This window comes from Pseudorasbora parva, chromosome 18, assembly GCF_024679245.1.
Source record: "Pseudorasbora parva isolate DD20220531a chromosome 18, ASM2467924v1, whole genome shotgun sequence".
NCBI classification, from domain to species: domain Eukaryota; kingdom Metazoa; phylum Chordata; class Actinopteri; order Cypriniformes; family Gobionidae; genus Pseudorasbora; species Pseudorasbora parva.
Window position 1 is genome coordinate 13,749,775 of NC_090189.1, and position 26,981 is coordinate 13,776,755.

Genomic DNA, 26,981 nt, shown 5'->3' on the forward strand with positions numbered 1-26,981 from the left:
TTATCAGTCAAAAATCTAAGCACCCTAGCTAGCACATGCTTTTGCATTAAATTATTGCTTTGATCATTTTAATTCAATTTTCTAAGTGTTATGATTAAAAAATTATTCCAAATATAAGCATTCTTGTGTGAATGACTACAGTCCTCAAATTTTTCATATTCAAAAATAAGTTTATGTATAAAGACCCAATTTATAGTATAAATGTGCAAAATATGAAAATATTTAGTTTATATTAGATTTATTTTCTACTCCTTATACTGTAAATATAGATGTTTAATTTGTTTTAATGAGTCTTGGCTTAATTTAAAAATCAAAACCCCTGTTCTAGAGCACACCAGTTAAATTTAGACCCGTTTCATAATTTGTTTACCTTTAGCAATGTCTAAAATTGTTCTAAAAAGTTTATTTGAGGAAAGGTCTCTTTACAAGAGTAAATGCCGATAGTTGTGTCCAAATGCCCTTTACACACGTTAAATGTCATTAGTTTTAAGAGTTCAGGAGCGTTGTAGTATTGGCTTGTAAGTTCAATAAAATGATACTTTGTTGATTTTCATGAAATTGTAAGATCTGACTCTGTGTCAAAATGTAACTGAATAAGAGTGCAGGTATTCTAGTCAAGTACAGCAATGAAGTTTAATTAATCAAGAACTAATAACCCCCTGCTTTTCACTTCAGCAGCAGCCGCTGTTCCATTTTGACCGTTAGATGGCGCCCCTCCTCTCACGTTCACTCACAGCAGAAGCACCTCCGTCCCCCGCTGCCTGCACATCATCCCATATCATAAACCGCTACCATTACTGCCAGCGAGCTAACAACATACCCTTCCAAAACAGGATCTTAAAAAACGGCCGAGGTAAGGACATAACACTGAACTAACGATTCCTATTGTAAGTTACTTCTCTACAGCAACATGCGTGAACATACGTGATGACAATCATTTTATTAATCCTCGGCTGGATTTGCCAAACATCTGTTTCGTAAGAGATGCGTTAACGTTAGCCAGCTTTAGCAAAATAACAACCTGCCTTAAAAATTATTCTCCTAACGGCACCAGCTCTTCGAGACAGTGTCAGTGTTTACATGACGCTTATACAGATAATATTCACGAAATTACGTTGCCTGTCAACTGTAAATCGGGAGTGAGACGATACACATCTATATTCACATAAGATAATATGAGAAGTTGGGTTATTCTACGAAATAGGCGGATTTTCCAGTTTGATAAGGTGTTTTAAAGTAACATTTTGTAAGATTTTTTTTACATTCAGTGACACAATTAAAGATTTAAGTGTTAATGAATTGCATTGTGCAATCTTAAGCAAAATTAATACATTTAATGTTGAGTAAGACATGACATGGTTGTAAAAGGGTTGACTTTTTTTTTAATCAAAAGTTAATATTACAAGGTCGTGAAACTAGAAAGTGCTTAATACTTGTATTTCAACAAATATCCATATTTCAGTGCTCACATGGTTACTTTAGGTAAACAGGATTGATATTACTGACAACGACAACAACAAAAAAGAGTAATTATTGTATTGTACATTTTATAAAATTCTTGCTATATTACATATATTTTGTTTTTTAGTTATAAATATTTAAATGTGTATATGTTAGATTACATTTTATTCTAATATATAGAAGTTGGAAAGACATGAGTGGGGACAGGCCAAAAATGACTCATCTTCATGAAGAAAAAATTGTACTTGCTGTATTTTTGTTGCTGTGTTTAAAGTTGGCACCATCTATTGATTGTTAAACAATTTTTTCCACATATGAATATGAGAGACAAAATTGGCACTTGTTTTGTAGAATGGCCCAGTTACCTAAGAATTCAGCATTCTTAATACATTTTCATCCTGCCTGTTTGACAGCTGACAAGTGAAACCTGTAAAATCACTGGCTGTGTATCAACATCTTGTGAGCTGGTTGCCTAGGCAGTATTTTTGGGCATCAAAGGCATTTGAAAGGTTCACATGTCCAAAAATGCAGTCTACTAGTTTTATAGCTCACTAGGTTTTGACAGGTATCGTGTGGTGCTTTAATCCATAATATAATATAATGAAATGAGATGCATGCAAGTACATTAGATGTCATTTGTGCTGTATAATTAACAAATTGTATTTTATGTTGTGTTTTCATGTTGCTCGGGAGTTTGGGCCTAAAATAGTTTGCCTTGTTTGGAGAGAGTGGCATAAGAAGGTCCCTGGGTGGCTTTTCCCTGTGGAATGAGCCATTCGGGTATGATCTGAAATCTAGCTTTGGATGAGCTGGGTTAAGTTGTTTATTTGTCAGGATTCATGTACAAAAAGTATGATTGAGGTTGCCTTATTACTTTTAATTTCTTGGTTTATGGAACGTGGTTAGATGCTAATGACAGCTAATATAATAGCAGACTTTTTTTTTTTTTTTTTTAACTGCTTCAATAAAAAATTCAAATTCAATAAAATCTATTATAAGGACTCGCTTGGAAATTTTGTTTCCAGGAATGCACTTGCAATAGGAGTTTATAGGGGCATGGCATTGCATTGGGAGAAAGGGAAAAAAAACATAAACTTTACAGTTCAAATATAATTTTGTACAGATGTTTCAATATAAGCACAAGAATATGAGCTGCACATATTTGCTTTTTTAAACCCTGCAAAATTTTTGCCCAATAGACCTTATTCAGATCATCGCCATGACAAGTATGAAAGAGGCTGTGAAGAATAGAATTATACCATGTTTTCAGTGGCATCCGAAAAAAAACTGTATAAAGCTCCTAGATCGCTCATCATTTTCCACAGATCGTGTTGTCTGGAACTTTTTGTCCCCTGAAATTTCTTGGAAGGGCATGTTTTCAGCGTTTTGTCGTCAGCAGAACAATTTAAAAACACGTTAAATAACAGTATAACCCTCTGAAGAGAAGGATCCCGCTAAAAATCAAAGATGGCGCTGCTGTGAATTTTTTTAAAGATACTAAATCATCTGTGGTGATTGACGACAACATGTCACAAATGGTGTTGCGAGAGCTTAACTCATTTTGAACTCAGAACTTGTGTTTAAAGTGTTAGGTATAACATGGTAGTTTACCGTTAAATCCCACTTAAAAAAATCTGAAATTTATGGTAAAAAAAACAAAAACTAAGAAGAAATAGATTTACAACGAAAAACCATCAAATGTAAAGTAATGTCTGGAAATTACGTTTCTTCAGTCAAAATGATAAGATGGCTTCTTCTTTTTCACTTCCAAAAACCTTAACAGTATTTTACTGTAAAAGGACATCGAATAGCCTGATTTATTACGGTTTTACAACGTATAGACACGTAGAAACCATAGACTGTAAAAAAATATGGACGTAGTGTCCGTGACGTCACCCATAGGATTCCGATAAGCCGTTCTGAAGCGTAAAGTAGAGGCGAGCTGGGCGTTGCCATCTTGTGAGCGAGTCATCGCGTATCACCCCCGGATAACAGAAAATGGGCAAAAAGGCAGGATGTGCGTGGAGCTGAGGTGACGCAATGACTATAGACGGCAGATAAATGGCTATCCACTTGTAACCACGCCCTTAATTATGCAGAACTTTAAGGCTTTATATAACGTAAACGAATGAGTTATAAAAAAAAATTCACCCCCCTCACAGTTGTCATGAAGATCAAAATTAGCCTTATAGGCAAAAACCACAATTTGTACCAGGCTGTAAACATGTTTTTTTCTGCTGTAAAGTTGAGAATTTTAACATGGGGCTCAATGAGATTCTGCTCCCTTCTGGAGCCTGCCTCTAGCGGCCAGTTAAGGAATTGCAGTTTACATTACTTCCGTATTGGCTTCAAGAGAGATCGCGGGAGGTTGCCCCTTGGTAGAAATGCTCAGAGAAACGCTCAGCCATCTGTAGAATTTTGTCTTAAAGGGATACTCCACCACTTTTTCATATTAAACTGTTATTCCCTTAACTAAAACGAGTTGACACATACCTCTCTCATCTCAGTGCGTGCACTTAATCTCTCTGACGCGCTGTGAGTCTGTGACGATCTGATAGCATTTAGCTTAGCCCACTAAGCCCAGTTCATTCACTATATGGTACCAAACAGAGATCAAGTTAGAAGCGACCAAACACCTCCACGTCACCTCCACCTCAGATAAGTGCACGCACTGAGACGAGAGAGATATGTATCAATTCGTTTTAGTAAATGAAATAACAGTTTAATATGAAAATAATCAGTGAAGTATCCCTTTAAAATTGTTTGCGGTAGCTCTGTATATTTCTATGGCAATGCTTTTGAAGAGTAATTAGCTGATGAAGTGGATTTTTATTGTAGTGTTAACAAAAGTACTTTGTTTAAAGTTAAAGATGAGTTAAAGTTTTCCCTGTTAAAGCGTATGCTTCAAAGAATGCTGCGCTCCAGATGGTCCCATATGGTCAATCCTCTTTGGACCCTTTTCCCTGTGGATGCCAGTGGATCTCACCATAATAAAGACAACCAACCAGGGAGTGGAAAGTGTGTGTTAAAGTCATTTGCTGTAAGGCTGCATCTGTTTGTTTCTAGGGGAAGTTTAATTTCTTGCAGGAGGTTTTCTACGGTAAGGGCTTGAATTAAAACGGTGGATCTTTGTATGCGTTTGATGTTGTACTTTGTGGAAGGCCTTTAATGTTTGTTATCCAATGGACAGTGAGGGGGCAGGCCCCAGGGATTGTTTGCTTGTGAGTCTGAGTCTCCATAACAAATGAGGTTTGTGTGTGTTTGGAAGGTTGAGCACATGGAGGAGAAACACTTGGTTTGCAATCCATCAAAGATCGAAGTAGGTCACAGAAGAGTGTGGAAACTGCTCTCAGATTAAAATAGCTCAGCCTACCATCGCAGTCAGGTCATATCTTGCCCGCATCTACCGTGCATTTCCTGTTCTTAAAAAGAGAGCGTGATACTCTACATTTTTTGTAGATGCTTGCAAGGTACTTGTAATTCTGCCGCATGAATTTCAAAGTTGCTCGACGCTCAGACTGTATAATAGCAAATCAGTCCCTTTGACTTTCTGCACACTTTCATCATCCCACCATCAGCACCTGGTCTGACAAATGGGTCGGATAAGCCTGGCCGCTCTGTGCTCAGCTGAGCTGTCTCTTTGTCATCGAGGTTGAGAGATGTGAGGATGGGAAGTCAAAAACAGTCGTCTACACCAAGGGGCGGACCAGCGATTCAAATCTGATCTGACCTTAAAAGGTTCTCTCTATCTTAAAATAGCTGATTAATTTTCTTGCATGCGACTTCATTAGCCAACATATTAACAATAGTTTAGAAAAAAGTTTGCTATTAGTGCCGTGGTGCCATGGTAAAGAAATCATATTTTGATATGATACTGAAGTATTATCATCAGAGATAATCAATTCTACTGATGTTTTACTAATAGTCACACGCTTTAACATAATCAGTTGTCTTTTTAATATTTAATCAAGTTTTTTTTTAATAAGCCTCTTAGGCTCAGGGATCAAAAATACTGTAAAAACAGTAATATTGCAAAATATTATTACGGTTAAATAAGCTTAATACATTTTATATGTGAAACTTTACAATAAGGTCTCATTTGTTAACATTAGTTGATATTAACTAACATTAACTAACAATGAACAATACATTTCTTACAGTATTTATTAATCTTTGTTAATGTTAGTTAATAAAATCCAGCTGTTCACTGCTTTTTCGTGCTAGTTCGCAGTGCATTAAAGGGATAATTCACCCCCCAATTTTTTTTTTTTAATTAGCCCATAATTAGCTCACCCTCAAGTCATCCTAGGCGCATATGGCATTCCAATTTCAGACGAATAAAATTGGGGTTATATAAAAAAAAATCCTGGCTCTTCCAAGCAGTATAATGGCAGTGACTTGGTGTCTTGTTTATGAAGTCCATAAAAGTCCATCTATCCATCATATAACTGCTCTACACAGATCTGGGGGGTTAATAAAGGCCTTATGAAGCGAAGTGTCGTGATTGTGTTAGAAAAATAACCAAAATTATTTTTCTAACACAAAACTGCCACTTCACTTCAGAAGGCCTTTATTAACCCCCCCGGAATATATAACATAATAATATATAACATAGTAAATGGCATTTTCTGCTGGACTGATGAATCATGATGTATGTTTTGAAAATGCTTATAACATAGGATTCTGCAAATATCATGTTGTGAGATGCTACAATCACTTGGCTGTCACTTGTTGTCATATTGATGTCATGTTGAATCCATCATTCATTCTCCTGCTGGCAGAATCTCTCAGTAGGTGATGGATGGAGAAAGAGAAAGAATAATAAACAAAACATTCAACGTTGTATGCATGAGAATGGTGCTTGCTTAATAAAAAGATTGATACCTATGTGGCCCTTAAGGTGTTCTTGGTGATTATAAAGTGTTTTTTAAATTAAGAGTCTACCCCTCTACCCCCAAGTGTCTATGGTATTCTGGTCTCTGAAAATGGCTTGGTCCTTCTTTCATGTGTAATCCAAATGGAGATTTTATTATTATTATTTCCTTCTTGGAGAGGTTATTTCCTGTATGACTGACATTTTTAGTGAGAAAAGCTCGAATTCTCATCAGTGCGTTCTGATTTAGTGTGAAAATAAGTGTCAGGGACGTAATTACTTGAGAAATGGATGCGGGAGGGGTCAAAGATGAGGAATGCTGGGAAAAATATGCTTTTTTTCCACACGTTTTCTCGAAAGAGGGAGAGAGAACACCATCTTCCAGCTGTGTGGGTGTTTTGACAGGAGAATGCATGGAGGCCAGGGCCTTGCGATGATATTACAGCAAAAACATAAGTAGAGATTCGATCGCAGGTGAAGAAATAACAGGGAACGCAATCGAGACAGAGAAGAAAAACTAAGCTGCATTGAATCTCTGTGAATGTGAGAGATAGAAATGAGGACGCGCGGAGGGGGTGGGAACCCCTCGGAGTAATGAATGCCTTTTTTATTATACCTGCTTATATTTCTCTCTTTCTGCGAGACCCACACCTCTCCCACACACAGTGTCTCCAATGTTCAGAAAATCTGCTTTCCAAAGAAACTGCAGCACTTTGCATGTAAATCAAGGCCATAAGAAGAAACGGAGGCTTAGAGCAGAATGGGGATATGTAATCTTTTTCGAGCAAGTATTTACTTAAATAACGTTTTAAGCATTTTATAATATATTCAACTTATTAGCTGTATTAAGTCATTTCATTTGTATAGTAAGGATAAGACTCATAGAAAAATGGAGGTCAAGCATATGGCAAATGCTTTACCCTAAAATCAGCATCAGTTAAGACCTGGAAATCTTTCTGTATTTTAAAGTGTTGATTTTGTAGGATTGTAAAAAGTATGGAATAAACATTTATTGTCAATGTTTTATTTAAAAAAAAAAAATATGTACAGTGAGGAAAATAAGTATTTGAACACCCTGCTATTTTGCAAGTTCTCCCACTTAGAAGTCATGGAGGGGTCTGAAATTGTCATTGTAGGTGCATGTCCACTGTAAGAGACATAATCTAAAAATAAAAAAAATCCAGAAATCACAATGTATGATTTTTTAAAAACTATTTATTTGTATGGTACAGTTGCAAAGAAGTATTTGAACACCTGAGAAAATCAATGTTAATATTTGGTACAGTAGTCTTTGTTGGCAATTACAGAGGTCAAATGTTTCCTGTAGTTTTTCACCAGGTTTGCACACACTGCAGGAGGGATTTTGGCCCACTTCTCCACACAGATCTTCTCTAGATCAGTCAGGTTTCTGGCCTGTCGCTGAGAAACATGGAGTTTGAGCTCCCTCCAAAGATTCTCGATTGGGTTTAGGTCCGGAGACTGGCTAGGCCATGCCAGAACCTTGATATGCTTCTTAAAGAGCCACTCCTTGGTTATCCTGGCTGTGTGCTTCGGGTCATTGTCATGTTGGAAGACCCAGCTTTGACCCATCTTCAATGCTCTAACTGATGGAAGGAGGTTGTTCCCCAAAATCTCGCAATACATGGCCCCGGTCATCCTCTCCTTAATACAGTGCAGTCGCCCTGTCCCATATGCAGAAAAACACTCTTAAAGCATGATGCTACCACCCCCATGCTTCAAAGTAGGGATGGTGTTCTTGGGATGGTACTCATCATTCTTCTTTCTCCAAACACATTTACTGGAATAATGATCAAAAAGTTCTATTTTGGTCTCATCTGACCACATGACTTTCTCCCATGACTCCTCTGGATCATCCAAATGGTCATTGGCAACCTTCTGTGCCATGCATGATTTCAAACCATGACGTCTTTCCAACATTACCAACAGTAACCTTGGAAACGGTGGTCCCAGCTCTTTTCAGGTCATTGACCAGCTCCTCTCGTGTAGTTCTGGTCTGATTCCTCACCTTTCTTAGGATCATTGGGACCCCACGAGGTGAGATCTTGCATGGAGCCCCAGTCCGAGGGAGATTGACAGTCATGTTTAGCTTCTTCCATTTTCTAATGATTGCTCCAACAGTGGACCTTTTTTCACCAAGCTGCTTGGCAATTTCCCCGTAGCCCTTTCCAGCCTTGTGGAGGTGTACAATTTTGTCTCTAGTGTCTTTGGACAGCTCTTTGGTCTTGGCCATGGTAGTAGTTGGATTCTTACTGATTGTATGGGGTGGACAATTGTCTTTATGCAACTAACAACCTGAAACAGGTGCATCTAATTTAGGATAATAAATGGAGTGGAGGTGGACTTTTTAGAGGCAGACTAACAGGTCCTTGAGCCGGGTCAGAATTCTAGCTGATAGCCAGCTGTTCAAATACTTATTTGCAGCTGTATCATACAAATAAATAGTTAAAAAAATGATATATTGTGATTTCTGGATTTATTTATTGTTTAGATTATGTCTCTCACAGTTGACATGCACCTGAGATGTCAATTTTAGACCCCTCCATGATTTCCAAGTGGGAGAACTTGACAAAATAGCAGGGTTTTCAAATACTTATTTTCCTCACTGTATATAATATTTAATTATCTATTTTAATCAATAAATATGGGTGACCCGGACCACAAAACCAGTTATAAGTGTACATTTTTTAGAATTGAGATTTTATACATGGATGCTAAATTAATACACTTTCCACTTTGATGTATGGTTTGTTAGGATATGACTATGGTTGACTCGAGATACAGCTATTTAAAAATCTGGAATCTCTGAGGGTGCAAAAATCTAAATATTGAGAAAATCGTCTTTAAAGTTGTCCAAATTAAGTCCTTAGGAATGCATTTTACTACTGATAATACAATTTTGATATATTTATGGTGGGTAATTTAAAAAATATCTTCATGGAACATGATCTTTACTTAATATCCTAATGATTCGATCCTAATAGAATGATTGCCACAAATATACCCTTGCAACTTATGACTGGTTTTGTGGTCCAGGCAGGGTAACATATATTCATAAATACATTTTACATTTATGCATTTGGCAGACGCTTTTATCCAAAGTTACTTACATTGCATTTTAAGGTGCACATTTTACATTTTTGTCAGTTCTTGCTTTCCCTGGGAATCGAACCCATGACCTTGGCGTTGCTAGCGCCACGCTCTACTGTTTGAGCTACAGAAAAGTCTATATATAAAGAATAATACTTATATCAAAGTTATAATAAATATCAGGGAATGAAACGGTGTAGGCTTTTAAAAATGGCTTGTAAGGCTGGTAAGAGTCTTAGCTGTTATGCTAAAAAAAAAAGTAAAATACATTTGTATATTATTTATATAATATTTCATGTTATTAATACCAATGAATTAAAATGTAAATGTTACATGGAAAAATATATGTAACTAATATAGTAAATATATGATGTATGAATTGTACATTATTAAAATGTACAGAAAATATAATGAATTAAATGTCCTTTTGACTTGACTTTATTTTTATACAATTATATAATATGTTCACAATGGCCATTCCAAAATTATGCTCATCGTCAGTTCAAAAGCTGTGGTACATTTCTGTATAATACCTAAGATTTACCAAGTCTGTTTTTCTTAAAAGGTGTTGATGGAGGGGCTACTGACAGGTGTTTGGGAAGGACACTATGTTTCCCTGTGTCTCCTCCTGGCCCTCTTCTGATCCCCCTGCCGCTCTCGGCCATGCTCCGCCCATTCCCTCGGTACAACTGCCCAATCAGCCACTGCCTGACCTGCTGCGGAGCTGCGTTGTGCTCCCTTCCCCTTCCACGCACCTGAGCCCTTGCACCAACGAGATGGAGTCCATGATTGTGGTGACGGAGTATGAGCCCAGTGGTGGCTCCGGGCAGGAGGGCGGAGAGGAGGAGGAGGTGGAGGACATGGACAGCTCGGAAACGCCAGAACTGACGTCGTCAGGTCCGGTGCCGCCCTTCCGCATGGCCTCCTGTGATCTTTTATCCCACACGATGGGCCGCCCGGAAGCGCTCTTTCCAGAACCGCAGGAGCACAGAGGTAGACTCAGCCTCTCTGACAGGAAGCTGTCGCTACAGGAACGCTCACAGACACTTTCGTCACCCTGTGGTTCGCCAGGGCTGAACGGACGCTATATTTACCCATCGCTGCCCTACTCGCCAATCACCTCCCCTCACTCATCTCCACGCCTCCCTCGAAGACCAACCGTGGAGTCTCATCGTGTGTCCATCACAGATCTGCAGGTAAGTGGCCGAAGTCAACCCCACGTGTGTTTGGAAGTGTTTGAAAGTCTCTTAAAAAAACTGTCAGAACAACTTAATGGCTACACCATGTCTAAGACTACCTGTGGAATACTTGAGATTTTTAAAATGTTTTTGAAAGAAGTATTTTATGCTCATCAGGGTTGCATTAATATGACCAAACAGTTATATTTTGACATATTATTACAACATTTTAGTATATTATAAAATGTGATGGCAAAAACTACATTTTCAGCATCATTCCTCCAGTCTCTAGTGTCACATGAAATTCTTCTAATATGCTGATTTGCTGATACTGTTAGTAATGGTTCTTATTATATATATATTTAATATATATATTTATTTATTTCTATTTATTTGATGAATAGAAAGTTCAAAAGAGCTTTTATTTTAAAAGAAACATAAATATCTTTACTGTCACTTTTGATTAATTTAATGCATTCATGCTGAATAAAAGTATTAATTTCCTTTTTTTAATCTCACTTAATTGCTTGGTAGTGCATTATGGTTTCCACATAAAATGAAAAGAGCCTAGCTCTTTTCATCATTGATAATAAGAAATGTTTCTTAAACAGCAAATCAGCATATTACAATGATTTCTGACGGATCATTTGACACTGAAGACTGTCACATAAAAAAATACATTTTAAAATATATTAATATAGAAAACAGTTCTTTTAAATTGTAATAATATTTCACACTGTTACTGTTTTTACTGTATTTATAATAAATGCAGCCCTTGTTGAACGTAAGAGACTACTTTCAAAACATTAAAAATCTGACCAATAGTGTAAGATAATGTAACTGTGCCAAATGCAGTCGGATGCTGTGGCCTGAGATTTGAGCTGCTTGTGTGAGAACTGATGTTGTCTTTGAGAAGAAAATTTTCTTTTCTTCATTCTCTGCACTGGCTTCAAGTCTGCAAAGTCAAGGTTGAGAACGTGTATAAGGTAAGGTTACTGACAGGAGCAATTACCTTCCTGGCTTCCTCTTAATGATGCTTGTCAAGAGAAAGTTCCCCAATAGATGCTTCTGCTTTTCTATTAGGACATGAAATCAGCAAGAGATGTGTGTAGCTTTAGCTTGTGTGCCTTTCTCGGCTCAAGTACTCCCTGTAGTACTTCTTGTGCTAATGCTTTTGATTCTTTTGAACCTGGAATGTTGCAAGCATCATTCTTGATGAGAGAATCAAGTTTGCGTTTTGCTGTGATCTTTGGCCACACTGGCTGAAGTAGCTGTCCTTCAATGACTAAACCCCCATAAAAAAAGAGCTCAGTGTCATTGATCACTGTCACTTGTTTATTTCTAAAGGACTGCGTGCAGCTCAACCAGTACAAGCTGAAAGATGAGATCGGAAAGGTATGTTTATTTTTCATTTATTATTTATACATAGATCATTTCCTGCTGAGAGTCTGAGATGAATGAATGCTCTTCTGAAATAATAATTACTGAAATAATAATTGCACAGTTGTTCTTATTTCAAAACAAACAGTTATCTCACATATTAGTTATATTAAATAAAAAATGCAAATGATTTCTGAAGGATCATGTGACACTGAAGACTGTAATAATACTGAAAATTCAACTTTACCTTTACAGGAATAAATTACATATATTAAAGTAGAAAACAGTAATTTAAAATAGTAATAATATTTCACAATATTACTGTGTATTTACCATACAAATAAAAGCAATACAAGTATTTAAAAAATCATACCTATCCCCAAACCTTTGAACGGTGGTTCAAATAATAACTTTTGGAATAATGAATAACTAATTGGAATGGAATAGAATAGAATACAGTTTGTTCAATGTTGTACACCTCAAAAATATTTTTTTTAAACTTTTATTTTATTATTTTAACATTTCTAAAACAAGGTACATTTTCATTTAGGCACAACTGCTTGATATATTACAATTAATTCAATTAATATACTATTCAAAGTATCTTGTTATGCCATTTAATAGAAGATCATTGACAAGTACCATGTTTATTGGCATAATAAATGTTTATTGATTTATTGTAAGGCATGTTATTCTTTAAAGAATTCAAATTATGGCATGTGAATATGGTGATCATAATATGTATGTATGTATGTATATATGTATATATGCAAATTACCATGGTATTCCCATCTGATGCCATCATTAAACCGTAGTACAAACAGTACTTTAGGCATGGAGTAAGATAAAAGTATGTAGTGCATGTACTACAATATTTATAGTAATACAGTAATGCAATTTAAAAGAGCAGTGAAGTGTTTTTACTGTTGCTGTTCCACTAAGCTTCATCTTGATACGAGGGCATGGAAAACTGTCAGCTTGGACAGGGGAGATTCCTGCTCTGCTCTCATCTCTTGTATCTGAGGGTTGGATTCCCTGCTGGAATGGCAATCTGCTCTCCCAGCTGGGACGTGTGTGTGTGTGTGTGTGTGTGTGTGTGTGTGTGTGTGTGTGTGTGTGTGTGTGTGTGTGTGTGTGTGTGTGTGTGTGTGTGTGTGTGTGTGTGTGTGTGTGTGTGTGTGTGTGTGTGTGTGTGTGTGTGTGTGTGTGTGTGTGTGTGTGTGTGTGTGTGTGTGTGTGTGTGTGTGTGTGTGTGTGTGTGTGTGTGTGTGTGTGTGTGTGTGTGTGTAGGTTTGAGAGAGATAGAGACAGAACAGAAGTGGAATTATGCCTGTCTGTAGAGTTCATCATGACACAGGCTGTTGCCTACTGGCTCGGTTTGGTTTACATGTTCTCCATTTAATCAAACGGCACAAATGCTTGGACACTTCAGCTTCCTGTATTCCTCAGTTATTGCATGTTACTGAGTGTGTTTGCCCTGCAGTTTGATCCATTTACAAGTTTTCATGACTGACACACCTTGTTTTCCTGGTAAAGGGCTCCTATGGAGTTGTCAAGCTGGCATACAATGAAGATGACAACACATACTATGTGAGTGATACAATTTGCAGACAAATATATTTATACACTTCATCTCAGTGTTATCAGTAATCATTTAATTATGATTGCCTATTCGAGGTCACCTTCAGTAGCCTAAAATTATCCCATTGGCACCTTCACCGTTACGGGTTAGAAAATCATAATTATAATGTGCATTTAAGTGATTTGAATTAGAGTAAAATAGCCATGTTTTCATATTTCATTTTCATTTTTGTAAGAGAAAAGTATATATATTTGGTGTAGAATATTTTTTTTATATTTATTGTGTTACCACAGAGAATCATGGGAAATGTAGTAATGCAGCCCATTTCCTCATAATCCAACTGACTCCTCTATTAATGTTATATATATAATTAATTTTTTTCATATTCTTGCCGCTGTGTATTGTTGAGATTTGACAAATAACATGCTTTAGTAATAATAATAAAAATATAATATGTTGTTTTTGTAATAATTTTATATTAATTTAAATTTGCTCCATGCTCTGATTAGTTATTACTCATTTTTTTATCCCATTTTTTGGTGTAGTTGTAGTTCTCACACAGTGCTGGTTGTAGAATGGGGCATATGTCACCCAGCACCAGTAATGACACTGGATATCTGCTCTCACTCTCTCGTTCTCACTGCTCTCCACAGGCCATGAAAGTGCTGTCCAAGAAACGACTGATGAGGCAGGCTGGGTTCCCGCGTAAGTGTCTGCTTTAAAGCAGATGGAACGCACAGCGGGGTTTATGATTGCGTGTGTGTGTGTGTGAGTGTATGTGTGTTAGGTTGGGGGTGCACTTTCATCAGCTAGCAGAACGCCTAATACTTCAACCTTTCACATGATTTCTTCTTGTGCTGGTATAAACAGGCAGACCTCCTCCTCGTGGGGCAAGATTGGCCCCTGAGGGCCCCCCTCAGCCCAAAGGGCCTCTGGAGCGCGTTTACCAGGAGATAGCCATCCTCAAGAAGCTTGATCACCCTAATGTGGTTAAGCTTGTGGAGGTGGGTGCTTCTCTTCTCAGTTTGCAGTGTTCTCACAGACTTTAGTCAGCGTGAACTGGAAGTGCAATTTAAAAAAATAAACTTGCAAACTGGTTTCCCAAACACTTTCACCATCGGACAAACAGAAAATCCACCTATACATTTATTAAAATTGGATGGGGAAAGTATTTTAACCTTGATTTTTTTTTTTTGAATTTGAGACAGTGAGGGATAGATATACTGTTTGAATGTTATACACGGCAAAAATTTGCTTTGTTTCCAGTAAAAATGTATAACAATGTATAAACAAGATATATTTACTTTTAAGAAAAATTGCACAAAATGTTTGAATTAGAAATGTATTAAAAGTAAGAGGAAGCAGAACTTCTAACTGTTTATTTAAAAATATATATATATATATTTTAACTGGAAAATGAATTCAAGGGTTAGTTCTCCCAAAATTTAAAATTCTGTAAATTATTACTATTTATTACCCTCATGTCGTTCCAAACCTGTAAGACCTTCATTCGTCTTCGGAACACAAATGAAGATATTTTTGATGAAATCCGAGAGCTCTCTGACCTCTCCATAGACAGCAATTTAATTAACACTTTCAAGGCCCAGACATTGTTAAAATATTCCACGTGACTCCGGTGGTTCAACCTTAATTTTATGAAATAATGAGTACTTTTTTTGGACAAAAAACAAACAAAAATAGTGACTTTAATCAACAATTCCTTTACTTCTGTGCCAGTCTCTTAAGCTGTTGATGTATTAAATACAGTGCAGATCTTCCGAGTTACGTCAGACCTATGCCAGAACGCTGGCTTAGCATTTGCCGATGCTGTTCACGTAAGCAACACAACGCATGAGCTGGCCAACATAAACTGCATAGGACACTGACAAAGACTGTATTTTTGTTTGTTTTTCAGCGCGTGTTCAGTCTGGCGCGTTTTCAGTTCATGCCTTTGGAAGCTTAACTTTCATAGAAATTAATTTGAGAAGTTGAAACACTTACTTTGCTCTGCCGGCTGCACCGTTTGCATGAACGCCTGTAGCTGCCCATACGGAAATGTAATATATGTCTATATATGAAATATCAATATATGCGATATATGTGATATATAAAGTAAAAACATATATGAAACATATTAGAAATTGGAACAATTCCATATATTGACATATATATGTATCCCATATGTTAATGTATGTATAAAACATATTTTGACATATAGGTCTTATATATTAAATATCCTAATATGCTCATATAGAGTAAAAACATAAATGCACATATATGCACAGCATCAGAAATTCCATATATTGACATATATATTTATTCCACATATTATATATGTTTAAATTATATATGTGACAAATCATTATCACTGTCAAATGCCGTAGAGTCTTAAAATCTAGACTATGTATACAACAAATGACATTTAAAATATAAAATATTTATAATGTTACTTATTGTCAGGTGAGGCAAGAGATGAAGGACTCAAGGGTGCAGAGGTTAATTGGCTTTTTATTAGACTTCAAAAATAAACAATCGAAACAATCAAACCCCTTCATGCTTGTAACTGGCTCGTCTTAGTTTTTTATACAATAAGAAATACTCAAAAAAACGGGAATTCACTTTTGCCAATAGTTTGTGTTGAAACTAACTGTAAGATTCTCAATGAGGGAGTGAAAATAAATTGTATCTATTTAACCACTGAATGAGATAACATAGTAACAATTAGCACATGGATGGAAATCCAAGACAGCATTGTGAATATCAAAGCTCAACACTATAAGTAAACAAATAAACAGTAAATCAATTCTAAACCCAAAATACTAGTGATACACAAACAAAAAACAGTACCAAACAATTCAAAATGCCCTAGAGGGAAAAGGATATACAGTCTGCAATGCAAGTCTCTTGAGTGTTGTAGAAGTCCCAGTCCTAGCAGGCAATGAAGATATACAATACTAAATCCTAGATTAGGCACTGGCACAATCCAACACAGGTCAGAAGTAGGTATCAGTGCACTCAAGCCCCATAACAGAGTCCTCTGCGAGCTTCTCTGCAAACTTCCAAACACTATGAATTAACATTTTTATGGGTACATAAAAATGTGCATTTGAACAAGATTGTAAAGCATTAGAATGTACAATTCACTTAACTCTCAAACACAATGTGATTCCAGGCATTTTCACCCATGCTCCATTGCCATGCCTCTCCTCTATGCTACTCGTAACCTTAAAACCACTTCCTCCCTCTGTTGCCCTCTAGAGGACAGGATGAAAAATGTCACCCATGTACCAGAGTAACCGTACATGCTACACAGAACAAAACATGAAAGTACACGCAATGGCTATGATGAGCACAAGCCGCATGCTAAACAAACAATCCTAAACACATGGACAAAAGAGTGAATACTGCCCAAGCAAAACTAGATGCTCACACGAGACCAAGCGAATGCTCAAACTGTACACTTTCAACGGGGAGGAAAACACACATGGAGCTTTTAATGTCCGAAGCCTGAACCTAAACCAAATTATGAAATGCCAGGATTCAAACACCACTATATAAATCCATATAAAATCCAATACAAGCATACTGAATGTTTGCATATATTATGTTTAAATAAACTTACATATATAAATTCGACATATATTGTTTACATATATGGCATTAACATACAGTACCATATAAAAAATCATCATATAAATAATTTTAATATATGTATATATAATAATTTTTCTATGGGTATTTCATACATGGTATAAACCTATATCTTCATATATCGTGAGAATGTATATATGCGCTAATAATGTATTGCCTTATATGAAACATATATGACATCACTACTCGGATATAGGGACATATATGTACATATATTACATTTCCGTATGGGTGCGAGCTGAGCTGTGAGTGAGATCCCATCCCTCATGTGTGAGTTGAAAACATGTGGAAATAGGTCCCTCTGCTGGCTGTAGTCTTTAGCCTCTGGCCGAAAATTCCTCCGATGACGCAAATTGACGATTGGGGGGGGGGGGGGGGGGGGGAAGCACAATCATTTGAATATACTCCAGGGTTTCTACTGATACAAAGCCATATGCTAATCGCTGAAGTAACTCTTTACATATGTCTTATGGAGCTCTCTGATTTCATCAAAAACACAGACATGAAGTGAGTAATAAACAACATAATTTTCATTTTTTGGTGAACTAACCCTTTAATTGTACTGATATGTAGCAGCTTTCATTTAGTCATAACTGAAAGTTAGCCTTTCCATGAATTTTCAGTGGACAGAATTTTTTTGGATATTTAGATATTAGATATGGCGTAATGTAAGTTCTGTGCTGACTGGTTTCATTCTCTTTTTAAACAGCTTTGTTTTTTGTTTTTGTTTTTTGTGCAGGTGCTGGATGATCCAAGCGAGGACCATCTGTACATGGGTAAGTCTGGCCAGATACTCATCCACTTGGCAGATGCTACACACTTGCGCATGCACAATTTATTTTACTTTTTGGTGCTAAATGTATGTGAAGTCAGAGAATGTAAAGCACAACACATTAACACTGCTTCATCTGTGCTTTCACAGTATTCGAGCTTGTCAAACGAGGGTGAGTAAGCACGTTATTTCTGATTGTAGCGCCGGCCCATGCTGTGCTAGTGTCACTCTGCTAGAGAAACTGTCTCATTCCCCATGTGTTTGCAGAGCAGTGATGGAGGTTCCTACTGATAAGCCCCTGGATGAGGACCAGGCACGCTTCTACTTCCAGGACTTACTGAGAGGAATCGAATATTGTGAGTGCGGGAATTTAGCTAATGACAAATTACAAAAAAATTACAAAAAAACAAGTTACCGCTGCTGTGAGGGTGTTTCTAATACAGCGTCTATTGGATTGACAGTAAAAAATAACATCTGTCTCTCTTTTCACTGCTGTTTTCAATCTCACTCTATTTTTTCCCTCTTTTTGAAAGTTGTGAAGTTTTTCTTTTGCTATTTGAGCAAATGGGCACACAAAAAATGTATTTAATGTATTCTCTCATTCAACGCTATAAAAGTTAACACAACTATGATAACTTCCGCTCAGAGAAACCCGGAAATGTGAAAAGCGTCTTGTTATATTTATATTTATTTAAAAATATTTGTAAAAAAAATTGTGTATATATATATATATATATATATATATATATATATATATATATATATATATATATATATATATATATATATATATATATATATATATATTTATATATTTTTTTTTTCAGCTTTAGTAATTGTAATATTAATCTTATTATATTATTAATTATTATTATTATTATTATTGTTAGTTACCAATACGAGGTTACCAATACAAGTTCATTTTAAACTAATATTTATATTTTATTTCAGATATTTAATTATCAAAAACATTTTTATATATTTTATAGTTTTGGTTAATTATAACAGCACTGCTACTTATACAGGAAGTAAATCTGTGTACCAATAGCATAAAGACCAATCAGATTGAAGCTTTTGGTTTTCAGAAATTACTGAAATTTTTTCTCTTTTTTTTGCACTATGCATCAAACTGACTGGATGCAGTTTTTGTTGTTAGTCATCAGAATGCATTAAATAACAATCAAAAGTGATGATAACTACTCATCCTCAACAGTACATTATCAGAAAATCATCCATCGGGACATCAAGCCTTCCAACTTGCTGGTGGGAGAAGACGGCCACGTTAAGATTGCTGACTTTGGGGTCAGTAACCAGTTTGAGGGAGCTGATGCTCTGCTGACCAGCACAGTGGGAACGCCAGCATTTCTTGCCCCAGAGACCCTTTCAGAGACCCGCAAGAACTTCTCTGGGAAGGTTAAAATCTATTTTCTCTAAGATAGTTGCTAATAGTCAGTATTGCAGTATTGATTTTATCCTGTTAACATCATGTTTTTACAGGCTCTGGATGTGTGGGCAATGGGGGTCACCTTGTACTGTTTCATCTTTGGAGTGGTACGCCTTGTTTTGACCTTCGTATTTCACATGAAATATGCAGTGTTAAAAATAACCCAACATTTAATTCAGTAAAACTGTTTGAAATGGATGTTGCCTTTGACTTTACTTCTTCTCTCCACAGTGTCCTTTCATGGATGAACGTATTTTGAGCCTCCATCAGAAGATCAAGACCCAACCGGTGGAGCTTCCGGAGAAGTGAGTATTTCTCTTGAGCCTGAAAGACCTTCCCCATCCGATCGTTTTGACATTGATTGCATTTTTGTACCACTTAACAGCGCAGACATATCAGATGACTTAAAGGACCTTCTGTTTAAAATGTTGGACAAGAATCCTGAAACCAGAATTACCGTCCCACAAATCAAGGTCAGTATGACTCTTTTCTTCACCAAGGACGTCCCCTTCGAGTCTATCATGGGGGAAATGCATTATTTCAGAACCACTAACAACATCACCAATAATGTTTCCTGAAAGCTAGTCCTCATCTGTGATTGGTCAGAAACACAAGTAGTTTCGCTCCAGAATCACTCTATTAGTTGATGTTTTGTTTTTCCACGTATACACATACACACTACCGTTCAAAAGTTTGGGGTTGGTAAGATTTAAAAAAACATGTTTTAAAAAAAGTTTCTTATTCTTATTCACCCTCAAGTTGTTCCAAACCTGTATGAGTTTCTTTTTAATGTTGAACACAAAACAAGATATTTTGAAGAATGTCGGTAACCAAAGAGTTGCCGGTAGCGATTTACTTCCATAGTAGACTTCCATACTATAGAAATCAATCCTTATGCTATCGTTAACTGTCTGGTTACTGTACATTCTTTAACATATCTTCTTTTGTGTTCAACATTTAAAAAAAACTCGGGTTTGGAACAACTTGAGGGTGAGTAAATAATGACTACATTTTCATTTTTGGGTAAACTATGCCTTTAAGTCTTTTGTTATAATGCCTTTACTTTCACTTTTGATTAATTTAATGTATTCTTGCTGAATAAAATTACTTTTTAAATCTCACTGACCCCAAACATTTGCTTTGTACACGGTAGTGTAGTTTTTCTTATAAAGTTATATTTATCCTCCATACTTCAATTGAACCAAAAATAAACCTTTTCTTATTCTTAAAAAATTATTTCAAAGCACTTCCTGTGTGAATATAGGACACTCGAGCTGCCCAGACCTAGCCTTGAGTTAATTAATGATATCAAAGCAGGATTTTGGTTCTGTTGTTGTTGTAGGTGCACCCATGGGTAACGCGGCACGGCGCTGAGCCCCTCCCCCCGGAGGACGACAACTGCTGCAGCTTGATAGAAGTGACAGAGGAGGAGGTGGAAAACTCTGTCAAGCACATCCCCAGCCTGGCCACCGTGGTGAGTTCACAAGCCCCTAGTGACCTATTTAGACCACCTTAATTCAGTTTTATGACTACGCATAATGTGTTCAATGCTAATAACCACATCAAATGAATAAAAAAATGTATGACCCACACAAACCCAAGCCCAAGGTTGTTTTTGGAGTTACTTAAACTTGCTGCATGTTCTCTGCTACAGATCTTGGTTAGGACTATGTTGCGCAAGCGTTCTTTTGGAAACCCATTTGATTGGGGGCGCAGGGAAGACAGGAGTCCCACCGCACCAGGACACATGCTATCGTAAGTCTTTCTCATTAGGGATGGGGCTATAACTGGAACAAACGTCCTGAACATAGACCTGGAGTTTTGGAATGCTTTCAGTGATCATTGAAAATTTAAAATGGTTTGCATAGATGGTTTGACGGTAATTTAATTGGACCTACTAGTATTGTCATACCATATACAATGCTATCTCACTAGGTTCTACTTTAATACTGTAATGATGAAGCATAAATGTATTTTTTCAGGTAAATTGAGTTTAATGTCTTTGCACAGCATTTCCACAGAAAATAATTTTGACTACTTTCTACTTTCCTACACGAACAGTACAGTAATGCACCTAAAATGAAAACCTGGCAGGCAAGCTGTGCATCACAGGAATTCATAACATTTTAAAATTAAAAACGGTGATTTTCTCTCAATTAAAAAATTAATGGATTTTAACTCATACATCACAAATCATATCACATTTTAAAACCAAACTACATGTTAACTAGAACGCTTTTATTGTACTTTTAGTCAGCTAACTGATTAGCCTGCTAAGCTAAAGCTAAAGGCTCTGTCCCAAATAGCGCACTTAATGTGGACTTGTGGTCTTCACTTGTGTGCATCCATAAAATCTACGCCAAAAATGCATACTGTTTCAGTCTTTACTACATTCTATTATGTACGTTCTATATAGTATGAATATGGCTAGTATGAATGGAATCTGAACATACTACATTCACCATGTTGACACTGTCATGTGAGCTACAGTATCAGTTGTGTCACATCACTGCCAATCACAGATCCTCTCTCGTTGCCTCAAAGTGACTTTATTTTAGCCTTTTAACCAAACCCCATTCAGAAACCCCATTGACTTTGGGATGCGGGAACGAGAAGTGCTAAAATGCTAACTCGCTTCAGAGTTTCGGCCTACAAGTGATGTCATACCTATAGAGTCACCCATATGTCACTCATATATATATTTTCTTGACTCATAAACGCTCCTTTTGCATCTATGTTGCAATGCTATGCTAGGTTGATTAATACCTAGCAAAGTAATATTACCATATAATATTCCCACAATTTTTTTTCTTCTTTTTTTTTTTAAACCCTAGGGAAAAGTATCAATTATTTTCTGTGGTAATCAATAGCATGTTTGAGTAATATTTAGCATGAAATATTCTTAAGGCTTTTGTGTAGTCATGTTTTCAGGAATATTTGATAGATACGATCCGATTTAAGAATTCTCACATATCCGCATCTCTCCTGCCGTCTAGAAAAGGGAGAGCAGGGAGTTTGAAATACTGCCGCAATCTCGGTACCCCCAGGTAAAGCTCCGCTAGCCTGTTAGCGCTCCACCTATGTCCCGTTCACTCTCCTCCACCTGTATTATATGTAGGAGAGATTGGTCATGCCCATATTGAATGATCTGCACTTAAATTGAATGATGTGGTGTTTTTAGCATGCTTTTAAGATCCAAACGATTATCATTCAGATGGCTTAAAGAATAACAAGCTTATCCGCTTGTGTTTTCCTACCTAATAAATTGCATTTTATGCATGTAAAATATTTAAAATATTCATGATATTCCCTCCTAGAAATCTCTTGTTTAACTGTAAAAGCTATGTTTAATAATAGTATATCAAGCATTTATATTTTGCATGTAATGTTTTAACAAAGTTCATGGGCAGTTCAGGATGATGTTTTCCAGGCCCTTCTAAATATCTGCATGCCCCTCATGCATAATATCAGCAACTAAAAGAAAAGAGCATCCTGATTTGCCACCCAGCCATGGTCATTTTTTACGAGGACTCTAATTGGTTTGTCGGACTGGGTGCATTTGCATGTGGCGCCCCAGTACAACCCCTCGGAAAAACATGGTAGTCAGTCACTCTCATGTGCCTCCTCCTGACCCGAGCATATGACTGATGCGATGCCATGTACCCCCCCCTTCGCGCTGACTTAATTTTCCCCACTGCCTAACAATTCTAGCCACACTTAACAACAGTCTGCATTGCTGTAGACAAGTTGACACGCCTGGAATGTGTGACTATTTTAAACCTCCGCATTTGTCTGTTTCCTAGGAAACAAGAGAGCGAGGAAGGCGTGCGGAGCATGGACCTGCCCTTCGTGGGCGAGGATGAAGTTCTTTCCTGATAATTGTGGGCATCTTTCTCGGGGGGAAATGCATCTGGATGAGGCTGTTGTGGCTTCCGGAAAGGCCAGGATATGGACCTGGGGCTGGAGCATTGATGGAAGGAAGTGCCCACCATCAATGCATGCATGCATTTGTACAGTCCACAGCAGCATGTGCCGTATCTGTCCGCCCAGGTCTCTGCCATCTCTCAGGACCTGTTTTCTGTGTGCGCGTGTTTCTACTCTCCGGCATGGAGATTCTTCTTTACTCCTCTACTTCAGCTAGGGGGCGCCAATGAAGGCAAAACAGATGAAAACCTTTAAGAATTTCCTAGAAGAAATGTACAATCAGTCATTAATTAGAGAGACATTCTGCTTGATTTCAGTTTTGCAGATCTAAAGTGAATTTGAAAATAATCATTCTCAAAAAAACTGATTTGACAAAATTAAGAATAAATAATAAATAATATACTGTGTATATATTAAGGCAAACAAATTAATAAATGGCCATAATTAAAATTCCTCAAATTTGCACAATATTCAAGTCTTTAGAAGAAATGTATGATTTCTTAGGTTTGTCCATCACTCATCAAATGCTGCTTGATTGCAGTTTTTCAGATCTCATTAGATTATTAGAAAATAGAAATTAGAAAAATAGCTCAGACTTTTATCAATATATTATTTTCAGCTTGAAAATCTTCTCAAAAATCAGGTTTCTTTGATCAAAGATGAGTTAACATTTGAAAATAATAATAAAAACATAAATAAAAAAGAGAACATTTTTAAATGAGTTTTTAATAATTCCAGGAAATGTGTGTAAATATACTAAGGAGACACTTCCGGGTGTGATTAAGGGAAAATACAGAAATGTTTGTATGCGTGTTTCTTTATCTAAATCATACATTTCTGTGTTTGTATTATAATGTCTGCGCTGTAGATAACAGGACCAGACCTTTTTGTAATACAGTCCAAATCCAAGAGATCAAAGTATTATGCATAGCATGTTTATGAATAGTAGTTTAATTATTTAGGGCACAAATAACATCTAGGTAATGCCACTATAGGCATTGTGACCCTTCTTCTCCTTGTATGTAATGTGATCCTTTTAAATCATGAAGGTGACAGTCTCTCACTGTAATTTCGCTTCCTTTTCCTGTGTAGAATTACCAAAATGCCATGTACAGTAGTAGTGACTTCCTCATGATCAGAGTGAATTAGTTATCGCCATTTCTATATTGGACGCATACTCTAACGTTCTTGAGGAAATACAATAATTTTGTGCAATCTATGCATGACTTTTCACTTAAGGAATCAATGTTTGTCAGTCCGTTTTGACAAAAATGTATGCCTTACATTTTCATACTCATAACTGTAGCATAGATCATCAGTACATGTGTAGAGTTTTTGGTACATTAGATTTGTAGATAAAGTAGAATTGGGAATTTTAGATAAGCTGTTCTAGACAGTGTAGAAATACAGTACCTTGCTTAAGCTCATTTTTAAAGTTAGCAAAAATAGTCCAAAGCCCTGTTGAGATTTTCTCAATGTGCACTACGGTCATGCATCTCCTGTGTTGATTATTTTTCTAAAAATTGTTTTAGCTGTAGTTTCAAAATGTCGGCGTGATGGTGCTTTTCCACCACTGAAATTTTTAACATAGGTCATGCTTCCATGTATCAGGGGAGTGTTTTCTGCACAAGTAGGCTGAATGTATGTTGTTGGTTTACCTTGTAACTAAAGTCAACTCTATACCTTTTCTTTAACTTTTTCCCCCCTGCATGTTTAACTTTGTTGTGTTTTTGTTTTCTTTTTCTTCTTCTCTCTGTTTTAGAGATTTATTTTTGTGTAGATACTATTACTATGCATAAGAAATCTCACGTTGTGGTGCAGTTCTGGACTTTGTAAGTCAGTCAAGTTGGTCCTTTGTGTTTGTTCTATTGGATGTTGATTACTGAAAATTGAAAGAAACTTGTAATATTGACTCAAATATGCATGCACACCGACGAACCGAAGCTGGTTATACAATACCATAAGTTTGAATGATTTGCTGAAAAGATTTCATTGACCTTTAAAGGTGCTTTATGTACTTCTTTTGACCGTACTAAAGCATAAAAATAGCAATATGTTTGCAGAGATTTAGGAAATATTCTACGTAAAACCAAACAATGTTATTTTACTTTAAAATGTTCCATGTCGGAACATCTGTTTTTGTTTTGGTCTGTGAGATCCCGCCCACTGCCAGTTTACCCAGCTTGCAGTTTAAGGCTCGTTGCTTGCCATTGTTAAAGGGATAGTTAAACCCAAAAGTGAAAATCATTTAAGTCATCCTAGGTGTATATGACATTATTCTTTCAGACGGATACAATCGGATAACCTGGCTCTTCCAAGCTTTATAATAGCTGTGAACTGCTTTTTCTGTTTTAAAGTCCAGAAAAGTGCATCTATCCATAATAAACGTGCTCCACACGGCTCCGGGGGGTTAATAAAGGCCTTCTGAAGTGAAGCGTTAATGTTAGAAAAACACTGTACACTCATTCACAAAAGACTACCGTTCCAGTGTAGCGCAGGCGTAGTGTAAGTTCCGGATCGCGGAAGTGCAGAGGATAGAGCAAAACAAAACTCGAGAATCAGCATATTCATATTCAGTCTCATACGACAGTTAGCGGAAGTTTGAGAATACAGTTTTTAAAGTTTTAAATATGGATATTTTTCTAACACAAGCGGATTGCTTTGCTTCAGAAGGCTTTTTATGAACTATCCCTTTAACTGCGCTCATTCCTCAGTCTGAGGGGGCGGGGGGGAAACAACTTGAATATTTTTAATTTGGACTGCAGTACCCATTTCACTAGCAGTCAATATTACATACTGCATATTTAATGAATACATTCAAGACCAGAGAAGCACTTCTTCCCTTTTTTGAGAAAATATTTATAGAGAAAATTAATATATGGAGATTTATCTTTGCACATTAGAAAGTTTATCAGAATTCAAATAATGCATGTTTATTGGAAACTTTAAATGATGAAGCCTCTGTAACCATGTTTTCTTCTTCTGTACGATCAAAACTAGGAGCAAAATTCACCAGCTGAAATCAAAGACAGCTTTTTTTCAGTTTCCTATGTATAGCCACTTTCTCAACTACTGACCATATGAACGGTAGGCTACTTTGCATTGATTGATTGTAGTTGTATATTCAGGAGAATGCTGTACTGTATATTTCTAACTTCTCAGTGTCATTTCCTGACTGTATCTGCCCAGTATTTCCTGAAGGGCTAGGGTAAATGTTTGCATCCATATCACAAAAGCGATTGCGTTTTGAGCACTGTTGAGAGGGCTGTTTACATGTTACAAAAATGCATGCCGTCACAATCACGCAATTTCATTCAGCATGTTTCGAAGCACATTAAGCTCTTTACATTATCCTCTGATCTCATTACTGATCATTCTATATATTGTATCCAGTTGATTATTTGAATAAATTGAAGTTGCCTTTAGTTTTGCTTTCTCTCTCTTTCTTTTTACTTTTTTAAACTTTTGTCTTCAAAAAATACATAATATATGTATAGTCATACATATGCAATGTATCAGTACTGTATAGTAATAGTGTTGATGTAAAGGTAAATAATAAAATGTAATCTCATGGTGTCCACAGTTGGCAAAATGCCATACAGAACGAG

At 36.6% G+C, this 26,981-nt stretch overlaps 1 protein-coding gene across 2 annotated transcripts; it reads left to right on the plus strand.

Annotated features, from left to right (window-relative positions):
- The first annotated feature begins 44 nt into the window (after positions 1-44).
- LOC137047184 (calcium/calmodulin-dependent protein kinase kinase 2) lies at positions 45-26,798 on the plus strand. Of its 2 annotated transcripts, XM_067424788.1 has the most exons (17): positions 45-853; positions 10,008-10,638; positions 11,968-12,015; positions 13,537-13,590; positions 14,236-14,287; positions 14,453-14,586; positions 17,973-18,009; positions 18,156-18,177; positions 18,273-18,361; positions 19,219-19,418; positions 19,503-19,556; positions 19,681-19,754; positions 19,835-19,922; positions 20,792-20,923; positions 21,104-21,204; positions 22,446-22,496; positions 23,253-26,798. In XM_067424788.1, the coding sequence occupies exons 2-17, from the start codon at positions 10,051-10,053 to the stop codon at positions 23,323-23,325; spliced, it is 1,797 nt and encodes a 598-aa protein (XP_067280889.1). In that variant the 5' UTR covers positions 45-853; positions 10,008-10,050; the 3' UTR covers positions 23,326-26,798. The 2 variants fall into 2 exon arrangements, with proteins under 2 accessions (XP_067280889.1, XP_067280890.1); XM_067424789.1 differs by lacking the exon at positions 22,446-22,496.
- The last annotated feature ends 183 nt before the right edge of the window (positions 26,799-26,981 follow it).